Here is a 21,844-nt window from a genome sequence, read left to right as displayed (position 1 = left end):
TCTCTCTATCATCCGCTACCACAACTAATACCTTGCCGGTCTCTTTAATGTTCCTGATTTTAAGACCTTTCCGGTCACCCGGTAGGGCAATCTGGAGGTCTTTCTTCAGCTGACTGCTGGACACAGTCGAGCCCTCCGCTCTATTAACAAACGCAACTTCAGGTTTCTTAGAGGACTGGCTGGTTTCATGTCTGCCCCTAACCACCTCAGCATACCTACGCGGTTGCATCGGGGCCGGGGCCGGGGCCGGAGCCGGTTTCTGGGCTGCAGTTATTTCTTTAGGCCTTGAGGCAAGCTTTTCGAAACCCTCGACGCGGGCTGTGAAAGCCGCTCGGAAGAATTCGAAACGAGGCAATAATCTCCTCTTGGTATAACTACAGTACAATCAAAATAAAAATTATTATAAATAAATAATGTGGCATTATTCTTCAGAAAGTGGTTGAATTCTGTCCATTTCGTAATTTTCAGAGCCGCTATTGGAACTGGAAAATGAACCAGATGATTCTTCTACCTTTATAATTAAATTGTCTATGACTAAATCAAAAGGAATTTTTCTTTCTATGGCTTCATACACAACTCCTCTAACATGTTGCACTGCTTTTCTCCAGACTTGAGGGGTTTCACTGTTTATTCCTTGAAATGAAATTTCTTTTATTACAGTCATTGCAAACTTTTTATTATTATTTTTTAGATATCTTTTGACGTGACTCCACACAATTTCAATAGCATTCAAGTGACATGATAGTGAGGCAATCAGATGATTTTGTGGCCTGCTTCTTTTGCTATTTCATTAATAGCTCTTGAAGGTTTTTTCCTGAATAATTTCCTAAAGTTCTCCTTTGATCATTGAATGGTCTGCATTGACCCACGTGAAACTAGCCAATCAAACAACTCATACTTTCAATTAGCATTAGTTGGTGCTTTATCCAATTGCACCGAGTAATATAAAGCATTATCCATTAATTTGATGTTACCTAGTTTAGTGTTTTCAAAAGGATTTCTTTGAACCATTTTGGGGATGTTTCATTATTCATCTCCTCATGGTAGTTGTTTGTTTTCTTTGACTTGAACATTAACAGCTTTGATTTCAGCATTAACAAACGTCAACTGTTGAGCCATGATAGACAATTAATCTTCCACTTCAACCAACAGGCACAGGCATAGTACTGTCAAAAGTTTCTGTGCAATAATTCGTGGTCTTGGGTTTGAGTGGTTAGCACGAACCCAAGTTTCATCTGACCAAACAATTTCATTCAAAAGTCTTCATTTACTTCAGAAAAATACTATGACTTAGTGACAATATCTCCTCTTTTAAGTAAAATTTTCCTATTAATTTTTTGTACTTGCAATACTTTTACTATTATGCAATACTTTTAGTAAAGACTAATATTTTTTCGTAAAATACAGCTACCTGAAGAGAAACGTATAACTTTAGTTTCTACTGCTTTCTTCTAGTAGCAATTGTAAATGTTCAATGTATGGCATCAGCTGCACACATAACTAAATCAGTTACTGGAGAATCTCTTGGTCATTGTTTGCCCATGTTGATAATTTGGATGAACCTTTCTGCACAGTTAAAGAGTTTGGCAGGTTTAGTGTCTTTCCCTAGAGTATCAGGATGTACAATTAAAGACTTCTCTTTAATAATACTGAAAACTGTATTCTTACTAATTTTAAAAGCAGCATTGAGGTACATTTCCTAACTTTTTTAAAAGGAATTGAAGGTTCATTCTTTTCTAAAATACTTTTTAATTCATTCTCAAAAGCCTCTTTCATATTGCAAATCATTTTCCATACTTGGCTATGAACCATTACACCCCAACCAAACTGTCCTGTCATGAAAAGGGCAGTGCGGGCAGGCAAAGTGACAGGGCAGTTTAATTCTAGGTATTAAAGAACCATCAGGTATGTAAGGAGATTCGATAACATTTACCGTACAGATATAAATATAATACCATCATGTATTTTCTATGTAGCCATATGGTGCCCAGTTCTACAATAATATTTCACATTAAGTTTTGATTACAGCTTTACATAGCTGAAGTACTAACATTATAAACACAAATGGAAATAACAACAATCAAAGATATCAACAACAATCAAAGGATGGTCAAAGTGACCATCCTTTTTAGAAAAAATAAGTTAATAAAAATAATAAACATTGTAATTGATTAAAAATATGAATTTGTGTATCTGCTGATTTACAAGTCCAACTATTGTTTGTAGTGTGACCATCCAAACAGACATCCAATTACAGTTATTACTAATGTCAATTAATAAAAGGTTTGGTTTTGTAACCGATAGGTCTTTTTACAATAAAATGTTTATTTCATTTTGCTACTAATTACTTTAACTAGTAACTAAAATTCAAAAAATGAATAAATATTTCACTAAACAATACAATAAAAAATAAATCATATTTAATTAGAAGAATTGTTGTGCTTGTAATGCGCAACACAAAAAAAAGTAGTACTGTAAAACTTTCTAACAGAGGACAGAAATCCACCAGTAGAAGTTAAATTCCCAGTCCCTCCAATCAAAAGAATTTGATAAACTTTTAACAAAAATTTAGCTATGACTTCCAACTATTTTTAAATTACACTCTATCACTTCTAAATGCAGCTCTAGGAGAAATATCACACTGGCAACTTACACTACCACAGTTCACAATCTTATTATCAGTCAGAATGTAAATAAAAATAAACACCAAAATGAAAAATAATTTATTCTCTCCAAAAATAAAACGCATGGATAATTACATTCAAACTTACAGAAATAAGTAATAAGTTGTAAAAAAATGCAACACAATGAAAAAATATTAAAATTAAGAAGAGAATAAAAGTAACATAATACATCCATTATGTTATTTAAAAAAAAATATATATATAAAATATCTAAGAAAATTCACTAACATCCTAAAAAGACTATTAGCATAATAAGAATTTGCATGTATTTAAAGAACAGGTCATTGCAGCTGATAAACTAACACGCCGGTTCTCCACCAAACTTTGCTTACTTCCCCAGAAATATGAGATGCTACCCAAAAGTTCAAGGAATTTTACCATAAAAATAAAATAGCTTACCATAACTTATAATTTCCACTGTCTCTTTCAAAGTAATCCCCTTAGGCATTGATACAGTGATCCCAGTGTTTTTCCCATGATTCCATGCATCCCTGGAAGTCTGCAGGTGTTAGGTGTTTGAAGCACGTTCTGAGTTTCTTCCTGAATCTCCTCAATTGTGTTAAAACAGCCTTTCAATTGAAATTTTATTTTCAGAAAGAGGAAAAATACACACGGGGCAAGGTCAGGCGAAGAGGGTGGGTGGGGAATCACTACTGTCTTTTTGGAAGCCAAGAAATTCCGAATGGCTAGCAATGTGTGCGCAGGCACGTTGTCATGGTGCAGAACCCAGCTGTTGTTACCCCACAGATCTGAACATTTGCGCCTAATGCTTTCACGTAACCGCTTCAAAACTTCACAATAGAACATCCCATTGACAGTTTGACCAAGAGGAACAAATTCCTTATGGATAATGCCTTTAATGTCGAAAAAAGCAATCATCATAGACTTCACGTTGCTGCAAACTCGGCGTGCTTTTTTTGGCTGCGGTGTACTTGGCAACTTCCACTGCGACAGACTGCTGCTTATTTTCAAGGTCATACCCGTACACCCATGTCTCATCACCAGTTATGATGTTGGAGTTGAAGTTCGGGTCATCTCTTGCTGAATTTTTAAATTCACTACAGACAGCTACGCAAGTTTGTTTCTGGTTGCTGTTCAACAGTCTCAGTACAAATTTTGCAGCAATGCATCTCATATTCAAATTGTCCGACAAGATGCGTTGCATGGACCCATATGACATTTGTACAATTGCACAAACATCATGGATTGGTTGTCTACGATCTGCAACAATAGCCTCTCGCACTTTCATGATGTTTTCCAGTGTTGCGCTTGTTGATGGTCTTCCTGAATGCTCATCGTCATCAACTGTCGTTCGTCCATCTTTGAATCATTTGTACCTCAAAAAAGTTTTACTTTTACTCATAGCATTGTCACCAAATGCTTCCACAAGCATGCGATGGGTTTCTGCACCAGTTTTTTTTAAGTGCGAAGCAAAATTTGATGCAGGTTCTTTGCTCTTTAAAATCTGCCATTTAAAAATTCACCAAAGCAGTAAAATACAATGTTACACAACCGCACGAAAGTCAACAATGCAGTCTCTCACTGTCACAGCTGTTGGAACACTGATTGACAAAGAGTAATGTTAGCCACATCTAGCGGCAGCAGGTCGTACCAGCAATGGTTCGCGCATGAAATTCAAATTCCCCAAACTTTCGGGTAGCACCTCGTATATATGAAAGCAGCATACCAGCATACACAAATTAAATTTTGCAAACTTAAATTAGATACAATGTCTGGTCAGAAAATAACTGAACATTTTTAATTAAGCACTAAAGGGTATATTTAGTAACATGCGCCTGACAGCATTGTGTTCTGCATAACCTCCTCTGTAACCAATTGTTCTTGGATTGTTGATATCTCATTTGTTTTTCATGTAATTGTTATCGAGTGCAACATTTTACAGTGTTAGTAGCGATTTTTGTAATAAAATTTTAACATAAAATTTTGCGTGAAACTGAGGAAAACTTTCAGAAATGTTTCAACTTTTGAAACACGTTTACGGAGATAATACTCTGGGTCGTAGCAATGTTATGAATGGTTTTCATGATTTAAAAGTGGTCGCCATTCAATTGAAGATGCCTCTCAACCAGGAAGGCCTTTGACTGATGACATACACGTTCAGAGAATCAACAATCTGGTGCATGCAAATTGCCAATTCAATGTCAGAAAACTTGCAGATGTTAACATCCCAATCAAATCATACCACATTTTGACAGAAAAACTGTACATGTATCAAGTTGCAGCAAAGTTTGTTTCTTGCTTGATGACTGAACAGCAGAAAGAACATAGAGTGGATGTTTTTCGGCAATTTATTGAACATGCCAATGACGATGAAACTTTCATACAAGGAATCAAAATGGCAGACGAAAGCTGGGTTTATGGCTATGACATCGAGACAAAAGTTCAATCATCAAAAAGTTGAACATTACAAAGATCACTACTAACAATTAAACATATTGCACTCAAATAACAATAACACAAAAACTAAACAATATGTCAACAAGCCAAGAACATGTGGTTACAGAGGAGGTTACATGGAACACAATGCTGCCAAACCCACATCACCTTCGTTGGCACATAATTAAAAATATGCATTAATTAAAAATGTGTTATTTTCTGAACAGACCTCATATATCACTAAATAGAAAATAAATGTTAAATAAATCCTATAAAATTATAAAAACGTTAAAGAGTAATTAATTGTTCTGGTAAATTTGGCAGTATACGGTATGGTGAATGAGTAGTGACAAGGTGAGTACAAACATAAGCTACAATAGTCCATTTTGTAAATAGAGTTTTAGAAGTTTATCATTGTAGTGTCACAATTTTAATGAAAATTTTAATTAAATGTTAATCTTAATGACTATTTTAGGGTATATAATACCCCAAAAGTCTTTTTGAGTACATTACATCAAGAACCATTGAGCTAACATATTGTCTTTAATTCAAACTGCAACTAACATTGCATTTCTCCCACTTCCTCTATTGACCACCATTCAAGCTCATTTTCCTATATATTACCAACGACCCCTATGATCCTCAGTACTGTTAATTAATCCATAGTTTCCTCAGCTTACACAGACTACCAAATTAATCTTTCAATCAGAAAGGATTAACTAAACATTAATTGTACATTGCACTAGCCACAAATCTATAAAATCTAACTTCTCAATTAACAATAATAATGTTATCCTTTAAAAAACTGTTTTGGTTTTTTTTAAAGATATATGTTTACTTTGTAATGCATTACAAGAATGTTATAAACATAAAGTCTGTTAATTATTTAATATAATTATATTATTTAATATTTGTTACATTATGTCCTAATATTAAGGCATTAAGAATTTGACTGAAAAAGGTTAGCATCCTTTTATTAGCGCATAGACTTAAAAATTTATATTTTTCACTCTTTTTGTATGTATGATAAATCAAAATAATTTCTAACAAATGTAGATTTAAAAAAAAAATTACATTAATGTATCAGAACATGCTGTTTATTGTACTAAACTTTTATTAAAGAGGTTTTGATTACTGCGCTGCAGATGATGCCAGCTGTTCTTTGTCAGTCGGAACAACAGCCAGCATTGTTTATCTAGTGTTACTGTGTACAGTCGGATTTGTTTATGTTGTGAATTAGATAATACTAGTAGTTTAGTTTGATTTTTTCTTATTAGCAAGAAATAATATTTTAGTGTAAAATAATGAATCATTCAAAATTTCGTGCAAGTGAAAAGACGATTATTAGGTAGCTTATTATGGTCAAAGATGATCTTAGTGATGATGTCTCAAACAGATCTTATGTTGATGATGCAACAACAATCCTGCTTACAATCCCTTACTGGATCCTGATCAGCCATCTAATTCAACCGGTAGGATAAATCTTTTACCTAATTGGGAATTTTCAGATGAAAGTGATAACATTTTATAGATTCTAATCTACTGCTCATAGAGGTAGACCTCCTACAGAAAGAGCAAGATTAGTTCACGATGTTAATAATAATAAGCAGTAATGAATCTGATACTGACCTTACTTGGACTACAGTCACTGAAGAAACTGACTCTGGCAATGTTCACAGTTTTTCATTTAAACAATTACCAAGTATAAAACATTGTTCTACTAAAAACTCAGAGCCTATCTCTTATTACAACCTTTTATTCATTGTCTCCGTATTAGACAGTCTCCCTATTATACTAATAAATATGCAAGTACTTTCTTGCAAATAATGCCCATTGTTTCAAAAAACACAGCCACCTGAAAAAGTGGGCAGATGTGACCAGAGCTGAAATATTGGCATTCATTGCAGTTTTGATAAATATTAGCATAAACAAAAAAACCTTCACTATTTTTTTACCGGTCAACAACCTTAGGCCAGCATACAGCGATGTTCACAAGAAAGACTTCAAGCAATTTTGACTTTTTTCATATGGTAAACACAGAAAATATACCTAAATTACAGGATTCTAATTATGACCCACGTGCAAGGTTTCAGATCCTTGTTGATCATATCAACAGGGTTTCTAAACATCACTTCATTCCTGATAAGAATATTTCGAATGATGAAAGCACAATCGGCACAAAAAATCACTCCAAGTTGTTACAATATGTGCCAAAAAAACTCCATCAATGGGGGGTGAAGTTGTGGATGCTGTAACGCAGTATCACATTACTGCTTGAGTTTTTTGTCTATAAAGGTGCTGCTAAAGAAGTTATAAATAAAAATGTATTTGCCTTTTTAGTTGTAAACAAATTACTCGAAATGTGTGATTTACTGAAGAAAGGGTTCCATTGTTTTTGTTGATAGTTTTTTCTGTTCAATCCCTTTGACAAAGAACTTACAAAAAAATGAAACACTACTCAATGGAACCCTCCGTAAAAAAAGAAAAGGCATTTCCAAAGAAATGTTACAAAAATTTGAAGTAAGAAGGAAATACATAAGATCTGATGAACTGCTAATGCTAGGTTTCAGAGAAAAAAAAACTACAAAAATCAGGTTTTATTACTGTCTACCAATGCTAAGGCCAGCAGTGATAATAGGACAAAGCATAAGGTAACCTACATAAAGATTACTAAAAAAAAAAAACCAAAAATGATAAGAAACTACAATAACTTTATGGGAGGCATTGATGTAACAGATCAAATGCTCTACCAGTACCTGAATGAAAGGAGAACGTTGAAATTATGGAAGAAGATTACTTTCAATATATTTCGTAGAATGATGATTAATGCAGACAACGCATATTTTACACAAATTAAATACAGACAAACTCTCCCGGCTGAACTTCATGACTTCTATTATAGAGGTAATTTCTAAGGAATGGTTGAGAAGTAAAAGTCTTCTAAATTCAGTCAATGTTTTCCCTGGATCTCATCCTGACAATACTAGCAGGCTGAGGAGGAGGAGGAGGAGGTGATATGAGCAGTAATACATTTTTTGAAAAACTGGGAGCTAATAAACAAAAAAAAAACTGTTGTATATGCAGTGCACAAAGTATCCAAGGTGGAGGTGCAAGGGAAAAAATTTACATTTCAGTGCTCCAAATGCAAAAGAGGAAATCACATCTTTTGTTATCCAAGGTACAGTTGTTAAAAAAATTTGGCTTAAACCTTGCAAATATTGTAGGATATTATTTTGGAGACAAGTTCTTAAATTTCATGTGTTGATTCTGTAATAAATACACTTATATAATTGATTGTGTGATTTATAAACTTATGATCTAATTATTAGTAACTGAAGTTTACTACAGATTACAATTCAAAAAGTGAAAATATATTAAGAAATTAGATTTTCAAAACTTTGCCAAGTATTTTTTTTTTTACAATACAAACTTTAAATTTGGTCAATGTGTACATAATTAAATCATTTCAAGTAATATAAGTGCAGTTGAGATTAATTTTTTTATTATGTGCGACATTTTAAATTAAAACGGAAATTTTAGCCAAAAAAAAATTTGGTGAGTAAAACTTTTTATTTTTTTAAATTGTAAGAAGGGTGTTATAAGTTAGATGTAATAAAATAGCAACCCAATATGAACAAAATAAAAGAAAAAATCATTACGCTATCTCAAAATGAGATATCGCTCAAAAATAGGCTTCACTTTTAGGTAGCACCAATGGAAATTAGCTGACATTTTTCACTTAGAACTCACAATATACGCCTGGCACTTAAGGCTTAAATATTACAATAACAGAAATGTGTTACAAATTTTTAATTAAGGTGTACCCAGATCACAGAATATAACTTGATTTAATTGAAGTCTTATACTTTGTATAAAGAGTACTAGTGAAAAAACTATAGTTTAGAAAAAAAATTCAGATTAATATCAATGAAACAAATATAAAATGAATAAAAATAAATTAATTATCATTATATGTTACATCATAAAAGCATTTATCATGGTTTTTGTACTGAAAAAGATCATTTATGATAATTTATTTTGGCAACTACAAAAAATAACTTAATGATATTAATTACATGATATGTTTCTCAAATATAAAAACAGATTAACGTATGCGGGTAAGAAAAAATTATATTAATAAAAGTATACAAACAAAAATTCCAGCCCGACGATTAGTCTCTGGTTACAGACTAATCAATAAATAACCATAAATATGAAACTAAATATTTTAAACATTGTTGAAATTCTGTTCACAATTTAAATTAATAGACACCAAAAACAGAATCAAATAAAACTTTTATCATTCCAATCTAATTCAACAAATAAATGATTTTCAAGCCATCATAATCATTAACTGGACTAATTAAAATAAGAATATCTATAATATTGTACATTAATATAATTAATTAAAAATAATTTGACCAGAGCAGAATTTATTGAATGCATTTCACAATATAAAAATATCCTTGAAATTAATCCTGCATTAAATGAATCGGAACAATAAAATAAACCCTTTTCTGTAATATGATATTGTTATTAACCCACATAAATAAATACATGAAACTCATTTAAACATAAAAACAAAAAAATATAAATATTTTTTATACATATCTGTTTGTATCAACATTTGCTTAAGACTGATTTTTTACAACGTTTTTAATAAAATTTGAGGATGGTTTTAGACTAAATTTATCCACACAACACTGTTACCAAGTAAGCAGAAAAGACTAAACAGAAAGCATGTCATATTTAACAGAGGAGGTCCTCTATATTTAACAGAGGGCATTTTTGTATAGCAATATACTGAGTTACTGAGTGAATCACATTTTTGAAGAGATGGCATCCTGTAGGTGAAGTTTAGAAAGAGGAATTAATTTATTTTGGTAAATATCTAACTTCAAATTGGGAAAAACAATTTATAAATGAAATCATTCATCAGAATCAGGTAAACTGTTCTGAAGAAATCAGCAGTTTGATAGAAAATTTAACTGTAGCATGATTTTCAAAATAAGTGATTGATGGTTTTTTATGTCAGCTACCCGTATAAATCTGTAAATAACTAGAAATAAAAATTTTTACTTTTGTGTTATTTTTACATTTCATATAAAACAGAAGCCGAAGGTATACTGCTTCAATGACTTCATTTATTCCAATTTGTCCTCATTATCATTATTTGTCCCCATTTATTTGACCTCATTATCCCAATCAAGCTACTTTCCTGTTTATATAGGATTAAATTAAATTACACAAACGAACAGCTCAGAAACATCTGTTATTTCTTCATTTGGAAATATTTCATCAAATAAATTATTAAGGACACAACCAGCCACTTTCAAAAAAATAAATTCTTGTAATTTACCGTGACAAGATCTACTTTATAAGAGTAGTAAGTAGGAACAATTATTCATTGCCCTTTCCTTTATATATATATATATATATATATATATATAAAATTAATATATAACTTCAGTATATAGAAAACCTACATCTAACAAAACCACCCACTATACACAGATCTTCAAATCACCCATGGTCACATAAAATTAGTACTTACACAAACATGGTAAATACAGCAATTAATTATACAAATATAATGAAAATAAAAGTAAATTAAATAAAGAAATAAGTATTCTAAAACAAATTGCCATATATACTGGTTATGATACTTCTTTAGTAGATAATATATATAATAAACAAATGCATAAAATTAAAAATATTATGCATTTAATAACATTAACAGCACACAAAAAGTCGGCAATGTATATTTAAAATATGTATATACTGATAAAATAGTTGAACATATTACAAATAAGATAATAATAAATTTAAGATTATAATAATAAGGTTTAAGATAATAATAAATGTAAACCCGCATACCCACAAATAACCACATAATAAAACACCTAATAAGTAATAAACATAATGATTCATCTGATTTATATAATTTGAGTGGTATTTATAAAATTGAATGTAATTATTGTGACCATATTTATATAGGAAATACCACTAAATCCTTTAAGACTAGATTCTTGGAACATTTTAGAAATTATAAAAAGGGTAAACTGGGTTTCTCTAATGAATCTGATTAAGAATAAACATACAATATCTGATATTAGGGCAAATTTAAAAAAAAATGAAATTAAAAAATTAATATAAATACAAATAGTAAGGGATTAGACATTTTATAAAAAAAAATATATATATATAAATTTAATACGGTCAACCTTCAGACAGAATATGAGGATGACAGTATTTTGAAAGCTGCAGTAGATGGCACCACCAACTATTTTGATTGTGATGTATAATTTAATATATTTCAATCAGTAAAGTAAGTTCAGCTAAATGGGCAACATGAATAATCGGTTTACTTAAAACTAATTATTTGATTTTAATTTTAATTTTTGATTTTTAATTTATAATTTTTTATTTGATTTTATCCCTTGACATTATATTTTTACATATGTAAAAATGTTTACAATTTAATTTTTAATGTTAAATTTAATTAATCTTACATATTTTTAAATTTTGTTTTAATTTCTAATGTAACTGAATAAAATTCTAAATTCTTAAAATAAAAAGATTAAGGTTTTAAATTTTATGAAGTTTGTAATGTAATTTGAGATGAATATATGAATATGTAATACAGCTGATGTGAGTAAATCATAAAATCACTCCTGCACATATAGTGGAAAGGTAAGTGTCATCCTACTTTAATATTCTGTACTTTCGTTGATCTAATAAAATATATATATATATATATACTTTTTTTTCAATTTACAGAACATATATATTTTTTTTGCAGAATGTGCTGCAGCAAAAGATTTCAAATGGTAAAAATTAAAGCAAATAAAATTATATGCAACTTTCATATCTTTTTCATTATTTCAAACAGGAAGGGGTTGTTTCTTTTCCCCAATTGCAGTAACAGTATGTTACTGTAAAAATAATATTACTGTAATAAGTCACTTTATTACTGAATAAATTTCAGTATATGATTTCAAATATAAAATAATTTTTTATATACTTTTTTGTATAAAATAATTTTTAGAATTTTAACTGTGGGTTCCCATTCAGTAATAAACATCTGGTAACTGGATGAATGAACACTGGACAATTCAGGCTTTATTCAAATACAATAAATTGGGCATGATTATATTACATCAGAATATGAGTATGTATATGATGAACCTAGACATGAAAATAATGTGGGCATTATATGATAAAGTTAGGTATAGGAAACTGAATAATAAACAACCATAAAAACTGATTCAGAACATGAATCATACGTTACTCATCAGGATATGCTGACTATCTTAACATTAAATTGATAAATTAGTAATTTCTTACTGAAATATATGACTAAATTGATTCAACTGTTCTCAATTTTTTTTTTTATGAACGTATGCAAAAATTGGACCAAGAGAAGTTGTTCTTTTAAGTATTATAAACCTTAATTAGTTACTTAAATAATATATAAATAATAAAATAACAACACTTACCAATAAACACAAAAATCTGATGGTGTGAATATCGAAGAAGCATAGATATAGAAACTGTCTGCAAAATAGAATAACAAAATCAGATTAAAGTATATCTACAACAAATAGCATACTACTAACAAAATTTGAATAACAACAGAACAAAAACAACTTTTTAGTATATCAAAAAAATAAATTTAAACATGGTAAATAAATTACAAAACTTATACATCATAAAAATTTTTTTAACATTAAAATGTAAGAGCTGCTAAATCATAATTGCATCATGCAATGATTCATAAAACAATGTTCACATGAATTAAAAACCATTTTAAACCTTTAGCTATGCTAGAAAACATTCTCCAATTATTCGCATATATTTCAAATTAACCTTTGAAATCTAGAAACTGTCTTGAAACAGAAAACTGTTCATTTCAAAGACACAAAGAAAAGAAGTCTTAAATTTATTGAAGTTATACCATATTGCTATTTTATGAATACATGAGAATATATTTAAGCGCGACTATAAAGAAATATTTTTTTTATAATAGGAGAACAATACCAATTGTTCTCCTATTCTTTCCTAATTTGACAATTAAAATAATAAACATTTTGTATAATATAAACATTTAAAAGAAGATACAATTAAGAAAAATCGTAAGTAAAGAATGGACAAAAGAGCAAAGATAAAGAAGTATTTCATTTCCAGAAGTGATGATATTAATAGAACAATTGCAACAATAACTACTATCTTCTTTCATCAAATGTATAAGGTAGTTATAAATTATCACTTATTTGACAAGGAGGACAATTTTCAATTTTTGTTAGGTTTTTATGCTTTCATATGTCCAGTTATACTGCCATAATTACAAGGAACAGCTTGTTTTTACATAAATTAATCAACTGTTTACAAGCTGCTGAAGAACAAAGAATAAATATATAAAACATAAGACCATGTTTTTCTAGGCATCAGGGTGAAAAATTTAAGGGAAAAAACAATTAAAACAATTCAACACCAGTTCATATAAATTAATTAAATACTTAAGAATTATATGTTGATACAAGATGATTTGTGTGCATTCTTAAAAATGTATTTTAAAATAAAATAGAATTAAGAAATGGAAATGTTACAAAGAAAAACTACTTATAAGATTCAAAGCAAGATAGAAATAAACCGAGACATGGCAACCGAAGTAGAAATTCTGGTAAATATTAGACATATAAACACAAAAATATTACAATCTTATAATAAAATAATAATTATGTTTGGTAGAAAAAAAATTCAGATATTCTGGAATCCCTGATAACAAATACATTAATTATTAATATGATGAAATAACTAAGGGCTTTAATATAAAAATTATTAATTATAAAATAAAATTTAAAAAACAAAAAATAATTTTTTAATTCTTCTTCAATTTTAACCTTTTTAAAGTTAGCAAGAAATTAAAATTGAATAATTGTTAATTTGATAGTAATATAAAGAATCAAGATATAAAGAAATAAAAGTAAGACATAAACTAAAAGTATTAATTTTTATATCTTAGTAGATTTTTTGAAATAAGCTTTTAATATGTTATATTAAACCACCTGATATCATTATTATGTAAAATACACATATCCTTGCATAAAAATTCATTTAAAATAGCTGTTTTCAACTAAAGCAAAAAATGAAAAACCTGCACCTTCATAAAAAAAAGAAAAATCCAGAAAAACAATACGAAGAGGTATTATTGAGCATCACCTAACGTTTCCATCTGAAATTCATGAATATAATGAATATTCCTGCCTTAAAATATTTTTTAAATATTATTATTTTAAACATTAAATATTCTTTTACCTCAATTTTTTCTACAAACTATATTAAAGTTTCACATAAAATATTTTGAATGCTACTAAATGTTACTATAATCTCCAACAACAGTGACAAAAAATTTGATGTGGACACCACATAACTAACTTGTAATATATAATTAAATTACATATGCAAATTTTTTGCTGCACTTCATTTAAACTTATTTCATTTGAAAGTGAGATACGATTCTCCAATTTTTTAATAAAGTGAACAGTTAAACAATTGCTGAAATATTTTATTTTTATTAACATCAAATATTTTTACAATTATTAATTCAAGAATCTTACATTAAATATTAGGATAACGTCCCTTTATTACTCATATTACTACATTAGTATTATTGGTATCTTCGTGATTTGCTGATTAACAAAAGTTTCAGATTTCTGGTGTGTTGTTTAGTGAACTTCTTTATACTGGTTACAAATGTTAATTTCACCCTTACAGTGTAAAATATTCAGTTTTTATTATTGGATTACTTGCTATGAAAAAGAAATAATCATACAGGAAAAGAAAAGATAACATGAAGAATACATCTCAAAAAAACTACAAGAAGATGAATATGACTAGGAAGAAAATGTTAGGAACAAGGGAAGAATAAAAAAATTAAGAGAAGATGATAAATATAAAGAAGAAGAAAATTTAAAACCAACGAAAGAATAAAAAGGAAGAAAATGTTACAAACAAAAGAAAAATAAACAGGAAGAAAATGTTGCAAAGAATAAAATCATTCAGAGAAGATGATAAATATAAAGAGGAAGAACGCATTAAGACCAAGCAAAGAATAAAAAGATTAAGAGAGAATGATGAATATAAAGAGAGAGAAAATTTGAAAAATACAGAACACATACATAAATTAAGATCAGAAGAATTATATCAAAACAAAGAGCGATTAAATGATTGGCAACAAAACACAAATAAACAAACAAAGTGATGATCAACTCCAACTTAGGGAGAATATTGTCCGAAAATATCAGAGGAGTAATGAACTAAAAGATAAGAATTTTTTGTACTTTATTAAAGATCGGGCATGTATGCCTCAGTGCATGTGTTGTTCTTGTAAGGGTTTATTTTTCAGTCATTCTGTATTTAACTTTAATGTAAATAAAATTAAATAGAAATTCCAGAATAATTAAATAAAATTAAACAGAAATTAAACTAGAAAATAAAAAAATAATACGATTCTAAATTATAATTTTCAATTAATATTAGATAATCAAATGTTTCACCAAATCTATTACATACATACATTTAATAATGCCTATTAAGTTGCATACACACTTAAAAGTATGAAAAATTTTTTTTCACTGATAACTTCTGATTTTTCTTGATTTTTTATTATTATTATTGAATAATTATTTATAATAAAACTTTTTTTACAATCACAAATTAATAATAATTAATAAATTAATATATTTAAATTTAAAAAAAGTTAAAAAATAAATTTAAAAAAAGTAGATTAAGTCTGATTCAAACCAATGTACTTCCCTTGTAAGATCCAAATATTTCATTATTTAAAATTTTATTTGGCTATAACTCTCAAATCAATGAAAATAAGTACCATTTATGAAATGAGGGCTAATTACTGCAGTTGAAAAAAGTCCAAAATCCAAATTTTTGGGGATTTTGGATTTTTTTGACACTTTTGGTTCAGTCGATTGCAATCAAAAGGGGAAGTGCACAGATAGATGTTACAACAGTCCCAAAATCCAAAATTTCAACATTCTACTGCACATCATTTTTGAGTTATGGATATGTACATGTGTCACGCCAAAACTAGTCAAAATGGATTCAGGGATGGTCAAAACTGATATTTCCATAAAAATCTGAAAACCGAAATTTTTCGCTATTAGTTCGTACACAGAAGTAAAAACAAAAAAATCTTCAAATTTTCTATATACAGGGAAACATTTTGCTGAACCATCAGGGAAACTTTTAAGCATATGGTAAACCATATACTTTACCAAGTTAAAGCATTAGTTAAAAAATGCACACAAGTTGAAATGAATATCTTTTCTATCTGTAATAATTAGAATGATGAATTAAAAAAAATAATATAAGGATAAACCAAAAGAAAGCTATGCTAACATGCCAAAAAACAAAGCTCTAAGTACATAATAAAAGTGTTACAAAAGATAAGAAAATAACAAACTTAGGAAGAGAAGTGACAGTCTACAAATCCAAGAGGACAGTCAAAGTAGTTTTCTGTACTTTTTTAGATAAAATAAAAAATAAATTAATGTGAATCATAATAAATGTAAATTTACAGAAACACTTGCACATTATGATTCTTAGGGTGAGGTAACTCATAAAAACAATGGAAAAAAATATTATGATGGCTGAAATCCTCATGTCTTAAAATGATATTTATTTAACAATCAGAAATTCTAATATTTTAACTAAAGTACAAATCGTATAGTCATTATATAAGGCATTATCACAAGAAATTTTAAAGATTAACACAACATCTGACATGTGACAAAATATGGTAAAAAAAATCATTATTACTTTTATGATTAGATAAAGAAGAATCACAGTATACTAAAAGGAAGAAACATAATTAGAAACAATCGGACCAAATCTTGGAACTTCTAAAATGATTCTATAAAGAAATATAAAAATCAAAACAATCAATCACAATAGAAATCATAAAAAAGAACAGGAAAGAGCAAAAACTTGATCCATGAAGACTTGCTTGGACAGTGATCTGTAATTGATAAATGTAGCATTAGCTCAACGAAAGGAGAAGAGGTAAGTAGGATGGTTGTAGTGGTCTTCTAACAAGTAATTCACCAAAACCATCAATCAAAGTGCACAAATATTTCATCAAGTTTTCACAAACACACTTTCCTTTTTATACATGAATAACACCAGCTATTATGTATGCCTATCTAACCAGATAATATCAATAAATAGAAAAATTAACATTTATTAAAACTACGCAAACAAAATAAATAATTGCCAGTAGCATAATTAAAATAATAGTAATAAATTTTCTTTTCTTAACTATCACCAAATAACAGGTTAATTAATTTGTTTTTTCCCCCCCCCCCGCTTGAAATAAATCTCCTTATAACATGCAATCAATATTTAAAAAATTAAATCACCAAAAATAAATGAGCTAAAAGTTAGAAATAACTAGAAATTAAAACTATACCAAAATTCTCTTATACAGATTTAAAATTCAACTTACGTGTGATTAAAATTAGTTACTAAAAAATAAAAAAGTATTAAAATTAAACATTTTTAAAAACCCACAAAGCTGTTTTGAAGAAACATATCTACTGCAGCGCACCCTGGCGGCTTATAACCCTAAAACAAATCTAAGAACCTGCTCTGAGGTGATATCCATGTAATGCAATGACGTGATAACTATATGTAATGCAAAAAACATCGAAATCAGTCCAGTAGTTTTTGTGGAAAATAGTAACAGACACACGCACACACACAAACCTCTTACCTCAAACGCATATACAGTCTCCATTCCGTTGTGGGTAAATAAGTTATTTTAATCAAATATAGTTTACTAAATGGTGACTTAAAGATTAAGGTAATTTACTTATGAGCTGATATTACAGCTTACTTAAACTGCTGACAGATTCAGGTCAAGTGTAAATAAAGGTTTAGCGTTACTATTTGCATTTAATATTAATGTTAAGAGATTAATTTCCTCCAGATCAAAAAACACAATATTATTTTTACCATTCAATTTCAGGAATGCAATTCCCAGCCTAAGCTTCAATTCGTTCAGTGGTCATGGTTATCATTGCACCATCTGACTTTCATGGCGAAATGATGTCTGCCTTTTACTTGGAAGTTCTGGATACCAAATTTTTTTCTGGCTAGGCATTTTTCATAAATTAAAAGATTCATTGAAGATAAAGGACCTGCAGTTGAGCATTATAATAACATAATGTATTAAAAAATATATATTTTAATGTAATATAATGTATGATTGTTTCAGATTAAAAATTGAAGCAGTGACATGCAAGCAAGTTCAATATCGTGGTGCATCATTTGTCATAATTTCCATAATGAATAAGCTTTCTAATAATTTGGCTATTAAGTACCTCTAAAAGGGTTAGATCTTTGATTCAACATTACAACCACACACTCATAACCTATCACCATTTATAACATGTTAATGTTGGACCATTAGTGAAATAATCAATCAATCCATCAATAATTTCTTGACAGTGGACTTTTGGTAATATTTTTAAACCTCTGAAATATTATTTTTACTGCTAGTCTTATATCCAAATACTAGTGATTGTTGGGTTTGGCAAGAACAATATGAGACAGCAAAATATCTGAGTCTGATGAGTGGCGATAATGTTTTACTTAATTTCTACTTTTTCACCATCCATTGATGATATGCTTGGTCTTCCAACTACACTAACATCAACAACTGATTCATGACGCCATCTTCAAAGCATTTGTACAGTTTACAAATTGCTTATATTTTAGAATACTTAATCTCAGTTTTGTTTTACATAAAATTTTATGTAAACTCTTAGATCTTCCATTATTAAGTACTAAAAAGCTACTGAACATTGCAAAACAGCTTATTCCCTTTGATGTCAAATCTAAATTGCACATCCAATATGATTGAAGCTCAACATCTACTTCCTATGTTTGATTCAAAAACTGCTATGTCTATTATTCATCAATGCACTAGGCTTATCCAAAGTACTGTCCCACGCATGCAACTAAATCTAGGAAACACATAGTTTCGTTCTTGGCCCTTGTTACTCACTAATAGCTTACTTAAAATGCACAACTAGGCACAGGGTTTGTGCTTCTGTGAACTCAGTAGCTAGTTCAGAGGGCAACAAAGTAGGACAGTCAAGATATCCAAAAGAAGCCTACAAGTGAAGGTTGAGTCAAAATTCACCGATGTAAATGTCTACTGAGGCATTTACATAGGTGGCATCCCAACCAAGGCCTGGCTAATTATTTTGCTTGTTTTGCCTGGCTAAGTGATCATAATGTTTGCTCTTTCAATTAATTGAGGCTAGTCAGTCTAATGAGGGTTGTGGTAGCCCTTTCTAAGCTAGCTAACTCAGGGCAACTTGAAAGAATGCCATTTCATACCAAAGATGAGTCAGTGCTGCCCAAGCCATTTTATGTTTCTACTTGACTTTTTAGAAGGTGGCTTGCCTACACCTTCACATATCTTGATACCAAGCATGTTCTAGGTGGACCTAGAGTAATCACCTGCCAAATGGGTTACATCCTTGTAACTTATTGGCATGTGTCTCTAACTTGACCAGTGAGTCAGCTGGAATCTTATGAAACTAAGGTAGGGGATTTTGATCAGTCATTGGTAAGCCTCAATCCTGTCCCCTCCTAAAAAAAATTCATGGCTTTCAGTGACAAGCAATGAAATTGATATGCAACCTGCAGTGACAAGTAGCTAGTAGGAGAATAAGTGGCTTACTAAGGTGCCAGCTGATGGTGCACATTCAAGTTTAGTATTGTTAGATAGCACAGGTAATCATCACATTCAAAGATAGAGTTGGGATTATAATGTTGCAATCAGGATGATTAAGGTGGCATGTAACAAGACAGAGCGGCACACTGGGCTAAGTGTATGTTTTGTCATTCAACTGAGGAAGTGACTGTCATTGTATTAGGAGCACACAAGTGCTCCTTATGTCCTTTAGTACTCACTCACCATTTTAGGAAACTCTACCATTTCATTGTCTTACTTCAGTCAACTTCCTGCAATAAAATTCTAATCACCTAGTATAATAACAGAAGTTTTGCAAACTTCTTTGCAAAGTGAAAAAATATAGTGAACAGAAATCTCTCTAATTATTTACAATGATGGGTGTAGTCTAAGCACAGTTAATTCTGTTGTACGTTCATTTTTCATTGGTCACACAAATTTACATGTTAAGTCTGCTTACCAACCCAGTAAATTTATAGTTCAACTTAATGCCATACTCATATAGATGGTTCCCCCATACTTTCTTGTGTCATGATTTAGTACATAAAAGTACTAACTGATGAATTCACTACATACAGAATAATTTCCATCGTTCACTATCTCTTTGTCCAACAACTACAATATATGTGTGTCATACAAGTGCGCACCACATTCTAATATACTTTTTCTATAAGAAATAATTTATTTTTTTTATAGAGAAAAAAATTAAGAGTGAAGAATTTCAGTTTTTTAAGATTCAACTATGGAAATGAATGTATAATTGAAATACCAGGTGAAAAGGATATAAAAAAAGAAATTGTGTGAGAAAAATTATAATTACATATGAGAAATTATAATTAAAATTATAATTACAATGGCACAATACCAGGACAGAATGTTAATTGCAAAAATAATAACACTGCCAAGCAGAATAAATTGCAGGGCAAAGTTGTGACACCAAATGTAATGTGAATCAATTTTAATTAACTCTATGCACAAATCTGAAACCAAAAAATTAAGCTTTAACTAAAAGGTCTTAATATATTGATCCTCATATGACCAGTAAAATTAAGAAAACATCCAACATGAATGAATGGTAAAAAGGAGACATTATGATTTTATATCTTGTGCTGCTGTGCATTTTATAAGTTGACATGAGCATTTTATAGGTTGACATGAGGAAAGCATCCAACCATAACAATCCAGTCAAATTCCTTCCAGCTAAACCTTCAAAATCTGGTATAAAGAGAAATGAGGAATCAAATGAAAAAAATTCATGCAATGACTAAACAGTCACTGCAGGAATATTCCAGTGTTTATAATGTGTTTTATTCAATGAGGCTAATTAGAAATTGTAAACAATTTATTCCATTTTAATTATTTACTTATACATTTCATTCCTTTTTTATATCTATTTGATTTTACCTAATTATATTTATTTAACTCTAACTTATTTAAGTATGCTGTAAATAGGCATCTAAAATGACAGCAGTAAAGTATTAGTTTAATTAAAAGGGAGCTTAATTTTTTCTTATTTACTTTATTAATATTTTACTTCTGATTCAACAGTTTACACAACAAAACACCAAAGAAAACTGAGGTGATGAAAAATAATTTGACTAAGAATTTTATATACTAATAAAATAACAGAGTTCATGTTAAGCTCTAATCTACAAAAAAAAAATAATAATAATAATAAATATATATGTACAGTAAACAAATGCACACAAACAACACTAACACTCAAACCAGCAACATAACACAGATGAATTTATCTACTTCGAACAGTTATTACACAATTTGAGTAAAATGTAATCAGAGCCCATTGATACTATTTGTTATGAGTGCATGAGGATGAATATAGTGACGAAGGAAGGGAATGGAAAATGGGAGCAACATCTATGATAAGAGGGAGGAGATTGAAGCCAGAAGAGGGGAAGAGACAGACGCCAGCCCAGCCAGCACAGACAAACAGCCTTAATGAGTTACGAATGAGGACAGG

At 29.6% G+C, this 21,844-nt stretch overlaps 1 protein-coding gene across 12 annotated transcripts in view; it reads right to left on the bottom strand.

Moving 5' to 3' along the window:
- The window catches only part of LOC142321817 (membralin), a 261,594-nt gene that overhangs the window by 150,059 nt on the left and 89,691 nt on the right, over positions 1 to 21,844 (bottom strand). For all 12 annotated transcript variants that reach the window (XM_075360229.1, XM_075360228.1, XM_075360235.1 and 9 more), the window contains one exon: positions 12,581 to 12,638. In XM_075360229.1, coding sequence (XP_075216344.1) covers positions 12,581 to 12,638 — 58 coding nt within the window. The remainder of the gene's footprint in view (positions 1 to 12,580; positions 12,639 to 21,844) is intronic.

This window comes from Lycorma delicatula, chromosome 3 (genome assembly GCF_047948215.1).
Source record: "Lycorma delicatula isolate Av1 chromosome 3, ASM4794821v1, whole genome shotgun sequence".
In the NCBI taxonomy this organism is placed as follows: domain Eukaryota; kingdom Metazoa; phylum Arthropoda; class Insecta; order Hemiptera; family Fulgoridae; genus Lycorma; species Lycorma delicatula.
This window is presented reverse-complemented; position numbering and strand designations above follow the sequence as displayed.